Here is a 15504-nt window from a genome sequence, read left to right on the forward strand (position 1 = left end):
GGAGGATTTCTAGGCCTGGTTGACCCTTGGATCTTCTGAAGCAGCAGATGGGTAGTGAAGGGCCAAAAGGGCTGTGGTTTCTGAATTAACAGAAGTAAAAACTTGTGTGAGTAGGTCAGGAGGACTTTCAGCTTACCTCTCAAGGAGATTCTGACAAACTGTTGGGTTAATACCACAAGAAAAAAAAAGGGCTTTATTCAGGTCATGTATGGTCAGTAAGGACAGTTGCTGACAAAGACTGTGGAAAGATAACTTTAAGGAACTCCAATTCCCAATCAAGATATCCTCTATGAAGAGGGCCGAGGTTGCTGAGAAGCTCCCCAGTGGCAAGGTGCAAGGTTTGGATTGAGATTCCTCTCGGGATGTTAAAGGCTCTGTGCATTGTCGGTTCTTGAGATCACTTGTGACTTTGGTCACAAGGTGGCAGCATTGTGAAATACAGTAGTTAGAATGTGCACATTGGTCTATTCGGGGCTGGGGCATTTTTGGTCTAGGCAGCCCATCATGATTGTATTTTGTAACTTTGTAATATAGTGTGTTATTTAATTTACTTTAGTTACTGTTCTTACTGACTTGGAGCAACTGTGACCAGTGATTCCTCTGGGATTAATAAAGTACTCTGATTCTGATAGATTAAAATGAAAATTTTCCAATTTCAATTAGATTGATGAAAAGACAGTGAGGGCTTCTAGTACTACTGTTGTTGGTGCATCCCGAACAGCTAACTTCGCATAATCGGACACATTTTTCTTCATCTACTTTTCTTGTTTGCATTTTTACTGATACCTTTTCACTTTAAAATTTTTTTTCCATCTTTATCAACTACTTCTTCCACGCTAAGTTCTGTTCTACCAGGTGTTCTACACGGATTATATATTTATTCATATTTGTGTGTGGACTGGATCATGTGCTTGGGAGTCTTCAAAAGTTACACACACATCACTGCACACATTTGTCAAGCTTAGTTTATCTTGTGGATTATATTGTACACATTCTTCTCCTTTCTTAAAGGATGGTCCAGTGTATCCCATGCTAAAGAGCGATGAAGTTCATCCCACAGTAAAAATACATGCAATTAGTAGGGTTATGTTAATTGGTGGCTCTAAATTGCCCATAGGTGTGAATGTGAGTGCAAATGGTTTGTGTTAGCCCTGTGAAAGACTGGCCATATACCAACGGTGTACCCTGCCTCTGTGTGTTACAGTTCAGTATTGATTCTCTTGTTAGGCAAATGCTCTTTAAAACTCTTTTTTTTAGCAAAAACATTTCAATGTTTTTTATCTTTTAGTCTTAGAGTGGTAATGAAACTGACGAGTATCTTTTTATTTACAGTGTTAAAAAAGTGCAATAAGTGTTAATAAATCTATTATTACAGTTTAATGGAAAGTGTTGGGAAGTAACAGAATACATGTACCAATGTTACATATTTAAATAAAAAAATATGAGTAACTGTATTCTGCTACAGTTACCGTTTAAAAAGATTATAAGATTATAATTAGAATACAGTTACTTTGTTGAAATAAATTGATTACACAGCGGTCTTTTCTTGTTTCATATGTTAGCCTATCCCCTCTTTAATTTTGGTAATTCCACGCTTTGTTACCCCAAACAAACACGCAATAAGATGCTCTAATGTAAGCGTCCTGTTAATGTTGCCGGAGTCCGTAACACAATTGACCCGGAGCCAGCACAACAAAGCCAGCAGTGCACGGGCAGGAATGCATTCTCTACTTGGAAATTCCGACACAATGTCACATTTAAGGAAGAAAGGGATGGGCGAAATCTGACTGTTCAATGCAAACTGTGTTTGCCAGCAACCAAGCTGCTCTCAGGGTCAAAAGACTCCAACTTAAAGACACATCTGGAAGCAAGTTCTTTAAAAAAACAAAAACAACATTAGTTTACTGCAACTACCTTGTTTTAGTTGTGGTAGCCACCTGGTTATGAGCCACCTCAGTATCTTCGATGTAGTATTGCTGTGTGATTTATTACTATTACTGAAGGCTACTCGGCACTGAGCTAACATTATTAGTTGGCTTTAGCTGAGGTTAGTTCATAATAGACTGCAGACTGTTAGACTTGATGGATAACTTTAACAACCTGGTAGCTGCAAATAAGCACGTGCAGTTCTGAAAGCAGACAAAAAGAAAACATATTACTGATACAGAAATAGTTTTCTACGCCCACCCTACTGTTGCTCATTTTATATTAATTAATTATATAAATTAATCTGTTACTCATATTATATTATATTATTTAAAAATCTAGTTGGTATTGGTATGACGAGTAGCCTTCAGTAATATTAATAAATCACACATCAATAGTACATTCATGTAGTTGTAAAAAGCATGATAATGTATTAAACAATACAAAATATTCAGGATGCGTTATACTCTCATTGAGTAACTTAACAGAATACGTTACAAATTACATTCTGGGGCATGTATTCTGTAATCAATAGTTTAATAAATTTTTAAAAGTAACCTTCCCAACACTGGAAATGGATGCTGATACTAATAAACATGGCCTAATAAGCTCAAACATGAAAAAGTTATGTACACAAATAGAAAACTTATTAAATGTAATCTTGAAAGTCTAAAAAAATTCACATAAAAGTCACATTGGTTTTTTAATCAATAAATTAATAATTACAACCCAAAGCTGCAGCACTTTCACATAGTTTTTCTGGTACTAAGATTGATCAGAGAAGTAGTAACTTTTCTTTCTTACACTTGAAGAGAGTACAGTGAGAGTACTCCCTGCAATAGTAAGAGCAGTTAAAAGTAAATCTGTGCTTTAACATGAAGTAACGTATTAACACAGTTCTGTGCATGAGTGCACGATTTAACTCAGTTTGATATGAAATAATGTATTTCAGTTTACATTGGCTGATGTTGAAATCTTATTCAGTGTTCGGTGTCTCCTCTGTGATCACTTTGCTTTCTGTGAAGGATTTCAAATCAGCCGTGTCCGTCCTATTTGAAGTTGCTGCAGCGTCTGACTTTTGGAAAGTCTTTAACAAAGTTAATGACATGGAGTGAGTGGACATAAATGATATGTGGTCCTCTGCCAGAGCACTCTCAAGTACAAAACATATGGACTGCGGAAGCTTCTTCATGAATTCTTCACACATGAAAACATAGAGGATGGGGTTCAGGCAGCTGTTCAGAAAAGCCAGACTCACAGTCAGAGGACCTATGATTCTAACAATGTTCCTGAGATCTGGGTTAGTTGAAGCTGGTTCTATGAAGTTGAAAACGTGGAAGGGTAACCAGCAGATGAAGAATGTAAAAATGATGGCGAAAATGATTCGACAGGATCTCTGTCGCCTTGTTCTCGGCATGCGCATTGCACGGATGCCTATGGCTACATAAGTCACAAGTATTACCAGGAATGGAATCACAAAGCCCATAAGAAAGCGAAAAGTATATAGACTCCATGTTGATTCCTTGCTTGTAAAATTATAGTGACAATAATGACTCCCATTGCTTTCTGAAACAGTGCGAAAAGTGGCATAAGGAGTGCTGCAGACCGCAGCAATCACCCAGATACCAACACATATGAGCTGAGCTTTGCAGACTGTGCGCTTGTTGTGGGCCCACACCACCATCCAGATGGACAAATAACGATCCAAACTCATCACCATCAGAGTAAAGATACTGGCAAACATGTTGACTACACTCACAAAGGTGTTGAGCTTGCACATGAATTGTCCAAAAGGCCATCGGTGACTCTGAGAGAGAGAAATGATCGAGAAAATCAGGAAGGCTGTGAAGAGAAAGTCAGCTATGGCCAGGTTGAGAAACCAAACTGTCTCCACTGTTTTCTGCATTTTGAAGCCTGTCACGTAGATAACCAAACCATTGCCCAGAGTGCCAACTATAAATATCACACAGTAGATGACAATAGAGGCTGTTTGTATGTGTCTGGAAGCTGCCTCCAGCCCAGAGGATTGATATGCAGCTGAACTGATGTTACCTAAAAACAAAACAAAAAAGTTCGTGAAATCATATCACCTTTCACCTGATGACATTTAAAAGAAATGCTAATATGTGTTTAAACGATCTCACCATTCCCCATGTTCCTTTTAGCTGAGAGAGTCTGTGTTTATTCAATGTTGAACTTGATCTTTTGCTGCTTTTATTTGCTCTTGTTACTCCTCCCCCTCAGATTATGCACCAGAGAACAGAAACACCTTTATGTTTCTCCACCACACCTCTACCCATTTTTCTAATTACACTAAAAAGGTTGGACAAACCTTAAAAGAGTAGCATTTATTGCAGTGCATTGTGTCTATGTTACATTTTCATTTAGTAACTCTTTGAGGATTTCAACACAAGATATCAAAACAGATAGAAGCATCAGGTGAAATATCAATGCTCTGTGGAAGGTGTGAAACTTGTAATCATGTGTTTTTGTCTTTTATAGGATCCCTATTAGCTGTGCTCTAAAGTAGAGTAATCCTTCTTGCATGCATTTGCTGCAGATTTTACATGTGTTTGCACATTAGTGATAAGCAATAGTTTCGTTTATCCAGTTTTGCAGGTAGGACTCACTTATGGATCAGCATGGATTGGCTTGCTGGGACTGTGATGAAGAAAAATTCTAGTTTATTCTAACATTCGGATTTAGGTGGTTTGAAATTCACCATAGAGTTTTGCATAGCCTTTATTTGAAGGTCAATATGACATGGTGTAGCATGCTCAACTATGTTATCTGCTGACTATATGAAAATTCCCAGGGAGGCCAGCGCCAGGTGCTTCTTAGAGAAAGATACTGGGAGTGGCTCTCTGCCCAGCAGCAACGCGGGTGGGAAAGAAACTCTAAGGTACAGGAGTTGTGTGTGTGAAGGTATAAAAGACGAGCTGCAATGTCCCAAAGACAGAGCTGTCGTGACTGTAGAACTGTGATGTTTGATTTGTGTCAGCTCTCCTGCATGCAATAATTCAAAAAGCTGGGCCACAGCTGATCATGTTGCAGACTTTATTAACAGAAAATTCCATCACAGGACCAAGAATGAAGTGGGAAGAGTCTGATGGCATATTATGTTTTTTTTACATTTATTTATTTTATTATGATTATTTTTAGCATTTCATTTGTGTAAGCAAATCTGTGCAAATGTTCATGTAAATGTACCTGCAGTTTAGTCTAGCCTCATCCACTGATGAGGAAATACCAGAGAAAATACTGATAGACGACAGCAGGCAAACAAGTGACACACAGTCATGGCCTGAATAAAGATGTGGTAATAAACCGTACATAAAATACTCCCATTCTGCAATAAAGAAGATGGACAGGTAGCTGGTGGGTAGTAAATACATTCAGACAAGGGCTCGCATTTTAAGAGAGCTTTAATTCGTCTGGTGTTGTTGCTAAACCTGAAAATATACTTTATCTGAATTGACTCTTCATTGTAGGGGTGATCATATTCTTCCAGGATCCCACAGTGGACTGAAGAAAACAAAGAAGGTGTATTGTTATGGGACACTATAAGTGACTTACAATAGTCTGTATCAACTGCCATCCTGCAATAAAGAAGATGCATAAGCATCCAGAGGGCAAACACATAATTTTATAGTTTAATTTCTGAGTAATGTGAAAGATTTATTCTGTTTGCTTTAAGGTTGGCAGTGAATTGATTGTTGTGAGGTACATTTCCAGAGTGCTGTAGGGGTTCACCTGAAATTATGGACTTTGACCAGAAGGTGGCAAAATTGTAAAAGGCAGTGATTACTCCACGAAGATGTTGACAGGTATTGTTTTAGTTTTACCTTTGTTGTAGGTTGGGTTTGTGCTTGCTTTGTGTTTGCTTTGTGTCAAACTAGAGATTAATGGAGAATGAGGATGGTTGCTGTGTAGTAGTTACTAAATGTGTATGTAATTTGCTGAAATTTGCTCATGTACACAATTTAAAGTTACCATTCCATATTATAACAAGATGATGCATGTCTTGATTACTCTTCTCTTTGAGCTGTTGATGTTAATAGCCTATATTTGATGTGTGGGCTAGAGGCTGCCATCAGACACACTGCTCACCATCAGGCGAGGCAGGCAAATGCTTGGGGCACCAGACCACTGACAGGTCCTTGAGGGCTGACAAACTTTAAAGCACAGCAATGACAGTCCCCCAGGACCTGACAGCTGTCTGTAGCCCCAGGCAGATCCTCAAGGGCAGCATTTTACTGCCTTGCCTGATGGCAGGTACTTCAGAGCTAACAAACTTTAAAGTACAGCATTACCAGAATGCATGTTGTTCTGAAGAATGCGTTCTTCAGATGAACACATTTGACAAAAGTAACCCAAAGGTAATTGTGCATTTTTGTTTCAATGTTAGGATCCCCGTTAACTGTGATGTAGTACAGATGCTACAGATTCGTTTGCACATTAGTTGTAAGCCACAGGAGCTGTATTTCCCTTGGGCAACAGGCTTTGGTATGAGTTCCAATTGCAAATTGGTCCCAGCAGTGACCATACTAAAATGATGAAATGGAAAATTGGAGTTGTGTCACTTGAAATGGGAAACCCGGACCCCCCCTTGAGGCAGCCCTAGGATAGAAACTCAAAGACAATTATAATTTTTTTTAGGGCTAGGCAAAATTACCTGGTGACCTACCAATTGCTGGGAAAAGCATCAGGCTCAGCTGCATGGGAGGGGTCTTGCAGTGAGCCCAAGGGGCACTTAATCAGCATGTTTTATTCACAGGTTAAAATCTGTATAAAGGCAGTGTAGTGGATTCCAGTACTAATAAACATGGTTTAAAAAGCTTGAGGATGAAAAGTTACATTTGCAAATAAAAAAAATTATCAGCTAAAAACCTAAAAGTTTTTTTTTTTAAAATCACATTATTTGTCACATTGATTGTTGTAGTCAAGAAATCAATAATTATAACCCAAAGCTTCAGCACAGTGTGGTACACTTTGCCCACTTTCAAAAATCCTCACAGACACTGGATATGAAAAACAACAAACCAAGACAGCTGTTTATAGTGTTTTTAGTGTGCTGTTTATCATACATATAACATACATTGAGAGATGGTAAATATGTAACCACGTGTTTTTGTTAGGCTCCTCCTTAGCTGTGCCATAAAGCACAGTATTCCTTCTTGCATGCATGTGTTGGAGATTTTGTATTTGTTTGCACATTGCACGTTATAAGCAATAGTGTGGTTAATCCAGTGTTGCAGGTAGGACACACTGATGATGGATCAGGACTGAGCAGGGGTGCATCAGTTTGTTTTACATAGCGAGGGCTTGCTAGGACGCACAATTAATGAGTCTAATGGAAAATGATGCCCCCCCTCCCATTTTTCTCTGGGAGATATTCTGGTTATGTAGAAGTGTTGGTTTTTTTGGTTTTGGGGTTGTTTTTTTTTTTACATTTGTGTAGGCAAAACTGTGCAAATATTTATGCAAATTTAACTTTGGAAATAAAGTCACAGGTTTGTTCAGTCCAGCTCCAGCCAGTGACCACACATTTGGTTCAGTGGATGCTGCTGTTGGATAAGAGTAGACAAACAGATGAAGCACAGTATACCTGTGCTGAGGAGGACAGCTTTAGAAGTATGATGACACTGTTACACTTCTGGGAGTTGCAGTAGGGATCAAAGATGGCCTGAATGGGAGTTGGGGATAAACCACACATAAACCAGTCCTGTACTCTGATACATAAATGTATATAATTTGTGGTAATGACATTACTGATAAACAGAGCTTTGTGTTGTATTGTTGTTTACCCTGAAAATGTACTTGATCTGAACTGAATTTGATGTTTTAATGTACATTTCAAGTGTACTGTAGAAGTTCACCTGAAGTTTTAGACTTTGCTCACATGGTGGCAGCACTGTAAAAGAGAGTGGGTACTCTGCCAAGATTTTGACATGTGCACACCACTCTATGTTAACTTCATGTTTGCTATAAGAGCTTGTGTTTGCTTTGGGTAAAGCTGCAGATGGTGGTGAAGTAAGATTGCTGTGTAAAGTAACTGGTAAATATGAATATAACTTTATGAATATAAATTTTATACATATCTCTGTACAATTTTATTTAGGCATAAGAACTTCGGTTGCTTATGTTTATAGGACCACTTTATGTCTATATTCCTCTTGCTATAAGAGCTGTGTAACACCCAAATTTCTCATTCATGGGATAATAAAGGTTTATTCTATTCTAATCTATTCTATAGTTTCCTGATATCCTAGTTTCCTGAAAAGTGCATAATTTATCAAGATTTTTCTTTAGCTCCTGGTGCTAATACACTGCATTTGACACTTGTACTAGAGGCCTGCCATGTCCTTACATGTGTATCACTATGATATAAGTGATTGTAAAACAAACTAGTGTCCTTTTTGACACTACAGCAAGAAATCCAGTCATTATGCCCTGTTTTTAACAATAGATACTAAATATTAAATGTTATTGTGCACCACGCAAGATAGAGAGCGCACAATGTGCTTTGCCAAGAAAGGTGTAGTTTGTGTCTGTGAACACCTGTGTGTACACCTGTGTGGATCAGCACGCTTGTATTCAAAAGGTTTCTCCATGTAACGATCTGCTAGGGAGTGTGGGGAGCCATAGCCCCGTCCCCCAGGGCATGAAGCAGGTATGGAGGAGATCAAAACTCCAGACATCCAGAGGACCCAGAGTATGAGGACCCAAGGAGGACCACCAAAGGGGCAACTGTGCCACCCTCCTGGGAAGAGCTGAGGAAAGCCCCAGACGAGGGGTCACCCAGCAGCCACAGAGCAGAGGCCAGAAGGGGTTGCAGTGACATGTCCGTGGGCTCTGCTGGCAGCCAGTGTGGAAACACACAAAAAACTGGAAACTGGAAAACTGGAAATGTGTTTGGTAAAAAAAAAACAGTGTTTAGGCATTTGAAATACAAATGGGGGAAAAAAGAAGCAAGCATGGCAGCCTGGCAGCCAGCTGTGCCAGAGAGGACCGAGCCCCAGGCCCAGAGGCCTGAGGGTGCCCCACCCCCAGAAGGGGCCCAGCCGGGCCACAGGCACCAGGCCCCGCCAAGCCGCCAACAGGAGTGAGCCGGTACATACATGAGCTCCCAGCCCCAGACACCAAGAACCACCGACGTCTGAGGGCATCAGCCACCGGCAGGGAGTGTGGTGAGGGGAGATAGGTCTCCATACCTCGAAGAGCTGGAGATGTTCCCAGAGAGGTGGAGTCTAAGACCCGACCTGACATATAGACACAGACAAACAGGCACACACAGGCACAAACGTGCATTCCCACCCCCTACACATAAGCAAACATTCAGCACTCACCCGACGTGGAGACAGACAGAAACAGACACTGTACACACAATCACACTCCCCAAACATACTCTATATCCCAGGTCCAGGAGTTATTGTAGTTTTTGTCTTTAGTAACATCACATTGAATGTGAGACTAAATTGGGCTACCTGAACCGGGACCTGCCAAATCTGTGCTGCGTGCATGCCATCATTCTGTCAGTATGTAATCCACTGAAATTGGCTTACAGCCACCAAGATCTTCAACGTCAGTTTAATGATTTATTGGTTAAAAACTGACCAAAAAAAGTGCTTTAACTTAGAAACTATGACTCTTACAAGTGTGGTGTACATTGTCTATATATGCAGAAACAAAACATTTACGCTGCCTGTCTGCACTCTACATGGACATCTTCGCCATTCTGCACTTATTCCTGGCTGAATACTTGTAAAATATTATGACTTCTATAGTTAAATAAACATCAACTATATTACCAAAAATTATTTAGTATTAGCTGAAACTGACAATGGGATGGATACATTTTTCAAACTATTCCTCAAAAAAACAACAACAAAAACCCAACCAAAAAACAAGAAGCAGTAATAACTGTTGTACTGGAAAACTGTGCATAAAATATCAAAAGTAAAAAATACTTTATATTGTGATTGACATCAAGCATACTTTATAAATCATATGCTTGTAGTGGCCTTTCTGTTTAAGGTCACTTACCTCTGGAAAAAAAGGTTAATGAGCTCATAAACACAGACCTACATCATGATTTTTCAAAAAGCATATTAAAAATGATTTTAACAAAACGATAAAAGGCTCAACAGGCTAATCTGAAACTTCTGCTGAGTCTTCTCTGTGTCTGTTTTAACAGACTGAACATGCTCCAAGCTGTCGATCCCTCTTCTTCATCATCACCCCTTTCCTTGTTAATGTAGTAGAAGCTTTAGAAACTTTTTCACGCTCCATCTTCTCTACATCTAAAATGTTGGCAATCGTGGTTAGCAAGAGAAAACTCATCTGTTAAATGGTACATGAATTACATTTTTTTTTACTTATTAATGCTAACTGTATTTCCACACGAAGCACAATTTCCAGCTGGTCTCAGAGCAGTGAAAGCAGAGCCAGCTTGCTTGTCAGTTACCATCAAGGGTCAGCTGTTTATCCACAATGTGCATGCACAAACTACCAGAAGCTGCTGTCCTCTCCGCTCACCCAGCTCCAGCCATTGTGGCACGGCCTTAAAAAAAAGAGCTGCAGATTGAAAGTGCAGCTGTCAGCCACAAGATGGCAGTAATGTAAAGGCTACATGCACATAACTGACAAGCAGGGAGCTTTGTGACAGTACTGTCTGAGATGAAATGAAAATCTATCAATATATCACATGACATTTGATCCTTGACCTCTACCTTAAGATCAGTAGATTGATCTGAAGGCAAATATGATGATAATGTTATTTAGAGCTATTTAAACCCATGTTTCTTACTGCATATGAAGCAAGAAGCAAGATAACTAGAACCAGCTGAGGGACTCATTTCCTGCTCTCCATACTTTAATAACCTACAAATAATGCTAAGGAGTTAATGTGGTGAGGGACATTTTTCAAGGAGTTATTTTCCTTTTTGCTTTTAATTTCAAAGTGATGTGATGTAGTCAGATTTACATAGTGTGTTCCATTGTGCAAATGGAACAAGTCTATAGTATATAGCGTTGTGATATTCTGTTGGATCAACAGGGTGTAAGTCAGGTGTGTAATGCAGACGGACAAATGTGGCATGTTTTTATTCACAGCTTTAAAAATGCATAAAGATCAATAAATGTTCAGTCTTCGGCTGTGAAATGGATGCTGGGAATAATAAACATGTTATACACTACCAGTCAAAAGTTTGGACACACCTTCTCATTTACTTGCTTTTCTTTATTCTCACAACTGATGGTCCCGACTGCATTAAGAAGGCGAAAGATTCCACAAATGAAACCTGACAAGATACACCTGTGAAGTGAAAACCATTTCAGGTGACTACATCATGAAGCTCATTGAGAGAAAGTCAAGGGTTTGCAGCGCTGTCAACAAAGGGAGGCTGCTTTGAGGAATCTAAAATATAAAACATATTTAGAGCTCTTTATCTGTTTTTTCTTTGCTACATAATTTCATATATCTTGCCTCATATATTTGAAGCCTTCAGTATGTATTTACAATGTAGAAAGTAGTAAAAATAAAGAATATTATTTGTGTTTATCGGGGGCAATTTTAGCCCATTTTTGGGGGTGCTTCAGCTTCAGCACCCCCAAAGATTTCTTACTTTTTTTGACAATATTTGCTGTTTGTGTGACACACTACTAAAAATATAAAAAGCATACAGTACTTAATTGAGATGGAACATTTTAACAACAAAAGTATAGTTTTAAGCCAGGCACTTATGCCTGGCTTAAAACAGGACATATTAGCTGCATTTAACCTTCAGTTACTCTTTATATACTTAGGTAGGAGTCAGACCATGTTTGTTTTTAGCTGAAAAACATTACACCAGGTAACCTGCTGTGTTGAAAACGTGTTTCCCGACTATGTTTGCTACCCTACAATCCATCCTACTCTGTAGTAAATTCAGTGATATTTGACCGTCCTTTTGGTAAATGGCCTGTATTTATATAGCGCTTTACTAGTCCCTAAGGACCCCAAAGCGCTTTACATATCCAGTCATCCACCCATTCACATTCACACACTAGTGATGGCAAGCTACATTGTAGCCCTGGGGCGCACTGACAGAGGCGAGGCTGCTGGACACTGGCGCCACCGGGCCCTCTGACCACCACCAGTAGGCAACGGGTGAAGTGTCTTGCCCAAGGACACAACGACTGAGACTGTCCGAGCCGGGGCTCGAACCGGCAACCTTCCGATTACAAGGCGAACTCCCAACTCTTGAGCCACGATCGCCCCATTGAAATGTATACAGCCTATTTAAAATCTAAAACTTAACATTATCCGTAGCCTGCTGCTGTTACCACTGTCTTGTTTGAAATATAATGAGAGAAACTGGTTATTTTATCATATGTGCCGATATTGAACCCAAGGTACTAACTAGCTAACTGACTGGATGCGCATTAACCTTATAACTCCTGTTGTGTGTGTGTGTGTGTGTGTGTGTGTGTGTGTGTACAGAGAGACAGCCAGGTTCATATTGGATATGAGGGAGTTTTTTCAAAAACAGGAGCAACATTCAGGTAAAAGTGTAAGATCAAATGATCCGTCAATAAAGGATAATGTTGGATCAGTGTTTCAATATTTATATCCTTTATTAGTTGTACATGTGCTTTGGTTATTTGCCTTTTGGTTGAAAGTACAGTGAGAGAGGACTTTTTTATTAGTGATCTTGATATTTTTTTTAAAATCTAATTGAATACAATCTGTAGTGGCTATCTTTGTTTCTTCTTGGAGTTCTCTATTTCTCTTATATCTAAAATAAGAGTCTGGATGGACAAGAGGCTGTTTTACGCGTCGGTTTGTGCAACAACGACGGTAAAACCATCGTGTCGCTCCGCCATTCGCTTACTTTATTTCTCACAAAACTTTCACAACAAAAGCACCATATACTTTTCAGGCTTTTCAAAATAAAACATGTAATAACTATAAATGGCGCTAACATTCCGGCCCCTAATTGTTACTGCTAAGGCATAACAATTACATATTAACACAATAAAGCGTCATTTAATATCAACACTCATAATCTAACTGGCTTAACCAAACATTATATGAAACATAAGTCATATGTGTTGAACATATATCTGTTACACATGAGGCTGATATTCAAACTGTTGCCTCCATTTCAAGCAACAAACATAACTTGTCGATAGGCCTCTCCAAAACGCTAGTTTTGGTTTTGACAAACACACGTCTGACAAGTCCATGTGAGTCTGGAACTGTTCTCTCAACCTTTCCCATTAACCAGGAACTTCTTGGTGCACTGTCATCAACTATGAGAACAACATCTCCTGGTCTCAGATTTCTCCTAGTCACTAACCACTTCTGTCTTTCTTGTAGAAGCGGCAAATACTCTTTAGTCCAACGCTTCCAAAAAATGTCTGACAGGTACTGCACCTGTCTCCACCTTTTTTTTTGCATACAAGTCCTCTCTTTGAAACAATCCAGGTGGCAGTACTGGCTGCCCTTTAAGAAGAAGTAGATGATTAGGTGTAAGTGCGTCTAAATCATTGGGGTCATTAGACGCTCTTGTTATTGGCCTGCCGTTGACAATTGCTTCAACTTCACATAGCAATGTCCGCAAGCATTCATCATCCAGAGGTTGCTGCTTTAGGATCTGGTTAAGAATTCTTCTAACTGAGCGAATTTGTCTCTCCCAGATTCCTCCAAAATGTGACCCTGCTGGGGGGTTAAATATCCAGGTGATGCCCTTTTGCATGAGCATTTCTGAGATTTTTGAATGATTCCATCCCTTGATTGCTTCACGCATTTCCCTTTCTGCACCCACAAGGTTAGTGCCATTGTCTGATCTCATGACAGACACTTGACCTCGTCTTGCAATAAACCTCCTGAATGCATTTATGCAAGAATCAGTCTCAAGTGAGTGGGCAACTTCTATGTGTATTGCTCTAACAGCAAGACATGTAAACAATACACCATATCGCTTAACTCTGCTGCGCCCATGCTTGACCTCAAAAGGTCCAAAATAGTCTACGCCCACATTTGTGAATGGAGGTTTGTCAGGAATCAGGCGATCTTGTGGCAAGTTTGCCATTCTTTGTTCACCAGGTTTCGCAGATGTCCTTCTACATGTTACACACTTTGACAGGATCTTTCTTATTGCTGAATCTGCCTGTGGAATCCAGAATCTTTCTCTCAGCCTGGATAATATGTAATTCCTTCCTCCATGGCCTGTTTCTTGGTGAATGTGTCTCAGAATCAAAGTAGAAACATGATGACTTTTAGGGAGAATCACTTGATGCTTAACATCGGCTGGTAGTGCAGACTCATGCAACCTACCGCCAACCCTTAAAACTCCATCCTGGACAAAAGGATCCAGCTTCACAATGTGACTGCTCCTTTTAAGCTTGTCACCCTTTTGAAGACTTGCAATTTCTTCTGCGAAGCTTTGATTTTGACAAAACTTAACAATCTCAGTTTCTCCCTTTGCAACATCTGCAGTGGTAAGTGAAGATCCCTTAATACATGTTTTGAACTGCTGCATTTGACCTGCAACCCTTTCAGATTTCCTTTTACTGCTGTCACAGCCACTTGCTTGTGACGTGAGAAGCTTCCGATGCGCACTTAACCTGCCAAGCAGCTGCTTGAACGTAAGTATCCAGGAAACTGCCTTTTTTAGACGGTACCAGTCTGAATAGTGAGAGATCAGTTTGTTCACTGGATTTTCATGTAATTTTGTAACATCCACACTCATCACCTCTTTGACTTCGACATCATTTTTTGGTATTTCTTTAATGTCCGGTGGAATTGGCCAGTTTTTCTTATCTTTTGTCAAAAACTCTGGCCCAGCAATCCAGTTTGAACACTTCATGAATGTCTCTGTGTTCATTCCTCTTGAAGCGTGGTCAGCAGGGTTTAATTCAGAGTTTACATACATCCACTGACTTGGTTTTGTGTTGTCTCTAATAAGTGACACTCTATTTGCTACAAATGTCTTAAATCTGATGTTCTCGCTGGAAATGTACTTCAAAACAGTGCTACTGTCAGACCAAAACACAGATTCTTCTTGTGGCATTTGCAGCTCCTTTCTCATGAGCTTGTCCATTTTTACAGCAACTGCAGCTGCTGTCAACTCCAGACGTGGAATTGTTATCTGCTTCAGAGGAGACACTCTGGACTTGCCCATAATGAATGAGCAGTGAGTTTCTCTTTTCTGGTTTGTGATACGGAGGTAAGTAACGACTCCGTAACCTCTCTCACTGGCATCAGCGAAGTGGTGCAATTGTGTAGATATGACCACTCCAAATCCAGCAGGTTTCAAACACCTGTTGACGGTAAAGCCATGAAGTTTTGAAAGCTCTGAATGCCAAACTTGTGACCTTTGAGCCAGTTCAGCTGGGATTTCCTCATCCCATGAAATCTTCCTGCCACATAGCTCTCGCAGGATGATTTTTGCTGTCAGAATGACAGGAGACAAAAAGCCCAATGGGTCATATATTGCACTTACAAATGAGAGGATGCCTCGCCTAGTCTTTGGCACAGATTTTTCAGTTATCCTGATCTTGAATACATCTGTCTCTGTGCACCAGTTCACT

The 15504-nt window shown here is 39.8% G+C and overlaps 1 protein-coding gene across 1 annotated transcript; it reads right to left on the reverse strand.

Moving 5' to 3' along the window:
• Positions 1–2902: 2902 nt before the first annotated feature.
• LOC146623246 (C3a anaphylatoxin chemotactic receptor-like) lies at positions 2903–3982 on the reverse strand (the record flags this gene model as incomplete). Its single annotated transcript, XM_085365834.1, has 1 exon — positions 2903–3982. A coding segment is annotated over one exon (1080 nt), but the record flags the coding sequence as incomplete, so codon positions are not given.
• Positions 3983–15504: the final 11522 nt, after the last annotated feature.

The sequence above is a fragment of the Diplotaxodon limnothrissa genome, linkage group LG11, assembly GCF_057381915.1.
Source record: "Diplotaxodon limnothrissa isolate DT_005_m linkage group LG11, D_limnothrissa_male_GT1.1, whole genome shotgun sequence".
Lineage (NCBI taxonomy): Eukaryota > Metazoa > Chordata > Actinopteri > Cichliformes > Cichlidae > Diplotaxodon > Diplotaxodon limnothrissa.